Below are 2,336 nucleotides of genomic sequence, written 5' to 3'. Positions count from 1 at the left end.
AATCGCGAGATCAAGGCGATATTGGAGAAAACTAATCCGTCAAGGAAGGACTGGAGCAAAAGACTCGGGGACGCATTGTGGGCCTACAGAACTGCTTTTAAAACGCCTATTGGAATGTCACCTTACAGACTTGTGTTTGGTAAGATGTGTCACTTACCTTTGGGTATTGAACACAAGGCGTACTGGGCAGTGAAAGAAATGAACATGAAGCCGACAGCTTGCGAAGAAGAGAGGAAGTTACAATTGAAAGAGTTGGAGGAACTTCGGCTGGAGTCGTTTGAGTCTGACATGTGGTACAAAGAAAAGAACGAAGTTATGGTGCATGATAAAAAACCTCCGGGTCAAGGAACTTCATGTGGGACAGAGAAGTGCTCCTTTTTCAGTCCCTGCTTAAGCTCATGCCAGTGGAAACTGAAGTCTAAATGGATTGGCCCATACACCATCGTTGGCATCCAAGCAAATGGAGCAGTGGAGATCCAGGGTAGCACTCTAAACTCAGTTCTTTCCTTGTAAACGTCATAGAGTGAAAGTCTTAGATACTCCCGGGCTGTGTTGTGGACGCAGATTCCACTACACACACTCCCTATTATTGCCTAAAAGGACGGGGGTAATTTCCGATGAATTCCTGGGTCAAGGAGTAAGTTAATGATTTGGAAAATTCAAAACTGAACCAGGGAATCTCGGAAATACAACACGGATGTAAATAGTTTAATTGTTTTCTTTTAAAAAAATCAAAAAAAAAGAGAAAAAAAAAATAAAAATAAAAAAATATTTTCGAAGCACCAGATCTAAGGGAAACCGATATTTTATGCCCTAACCTCGACCTAGGGGTCTGGAACCTTCATTTTCTTTATTTTTTTAGGGCATGGTCGAGGGAATTAGCCAGGAGGAGAATCTGAAGGAAGAAGTCAAGGAGGGAAAAGATATTTCGAATTTCAAATTCTGGCCGATAATTATGGGAGACGTACGGTTGCTTACATCACGCCTGCAACCGCACCATCTTTTCACCAGAAAAGCAACCGTCGTCCTTCTCTCTCCAGTCATTCCTAATTAGACGAAATTTTTGTTTGCTCTTCCTTCTCTCTTAATTCATTTTCTCTCTCTAAAAACGGACGAAACACTAACAAAAAAATTGCCCAGTTCTTTTCATTTTTTTTTTCAGATCTACACCGATGGATTCTACCAAGGGCACTGAGTATGACCCGATCTTGTTGGCCGAGTTGACGCAGAAGGTGAGAAGTATAGAGAAAGCAAAGGAGGTGTATGCCCTATTCGCCGCCAGTCTAATGCCGTCTGCGCCGACTACACCGTCACTAACAATTTCGGCAGATTCGACTGCGAAATCGGCGAATCTCTCTGAGGAAGAATCGCGAGTCGCTACACCACCGCATGCAGAAACCGTTTCGCAAGAGGCGGAGGAAGAGGAGGCATTATACAAACAGTCGGAGGATGGTGAACCGGCTCATGACGAGACTTTGGTGGAGACAGAAGGGAAAGAAACTGAGAGCCCTAATCTTGAGGGTAGGGAAATGTGTGAGGGGGAAACCCCTATTTCTGTTGAAGTTCGTGAGGGGGAAATCCCTATTTCTGTTGAAGTGTGTGAGGGGGAAACCCCTATTTCTGTTGAAGTTCGTGAGGGGGAAACCCCTATTTCAGATGAAGTTGCGGAGGGGGTAACCCCTATGGTGGAGAGAGTGGCTGAGGGGGAAACCCCTGTGTTGGAGAAGACTACTGAGGGGGAAACCCCTACTTTAGAACGAATCGCTGAGGGGGAGACCCCTATTCTAGAGACGGGGGAGGGGACCCCAATTGATTTCAGGGGCGCAACCCCTGAACCCATGGACGAGGGGGCAACCCCAAGAAGATGTCTGGGGGGAGAACCCCATTTATATCGAGGGGGCAACCCCTAAGGTTGGATAGTGAGAAGGGGAAACCCCAGAGAAGCTTTCTGCAGAGTCAGATCTACATTCAACGGAAGTATCGGAGCCTGAGGAAGGGGACGTCCGGTAGTTTGGCTAACTAAAGACTTGTTGGAGGAGATGAGGCAGTTTGACGACCAGAAGAGGATCGCAGTGTATAAGGAACGATGTAGCGCAGGGAAGATGGCCAAGTCAGGAAAACAGTACAGCAAGAGGGAGCTCAAGATGATTGCATGTGATAAAGAATTCCGCGCCTATATCCGAGCAATAGGATTTGAGTGGCTGTTGCAGCACAGCCAAGAGAGGGTACCAGTGGATTTAGCAAGGGAGTTTTTCTCCACTTTTCGTTTGAATAATACCACTGACCTGGACGCGGATTCTATCACATTCAGGCTTTTCAATCAGGAGTACGAATTG

The 2,336-nt window shown here is 46.2% G+C and overlaps 1 protein-coding gene across 1 annotated transcript; it reads left to right on the top strand.

Annotated features, from left to right (window-relative positions):
- The first annotated feature begins 114 nt into the window (after positions 1-114).
- LOC125185580 lies at positions 115-513 on the top strand. Its single transcript, XM_048082141.1, has one exon. The coding sequence runs from the start codon at positions 115-117 to the stop codon at positions 511-513; it is 399 nt and encodes a 132-aa protein (XP_047938098.1).
- The last annotated feature ends 1,823 nt before the right edge of the window (positions 514-2,336 follow it).

This window comes from Salvia hispanica, chromosome 1 (genome assembly GCF_023119035.1).
Source record: "Salvia hispanica cultivar TCC Black 2014 chromosome 1, UniMelb_Shisp_WGS_1.0, whole genome shotgun sequence".
NCBI classification, from domain to species: domain Eukaryota; kingdom Viridiplantae; phylum Streptophyta; class Magnoliopsida; order Lamiales; family Lamiaceae; genus Salvia; species Salvia hispanica.
The sequence above is the reverse complement of the archived record's forward strand: the minus strand, read 5'-3'. Positions and strand labels throughout refer to the sequence as shown.

What these genes read in the sequence shown, in the direction of transcription:
- LOC125185580 (XM_048082141.1), top strand. Translation starts at nt 115, where the DNA reads ATGTCACCTTACAGACTTGTGTTTGGTAAGATGTGTCACTTACCTTTG.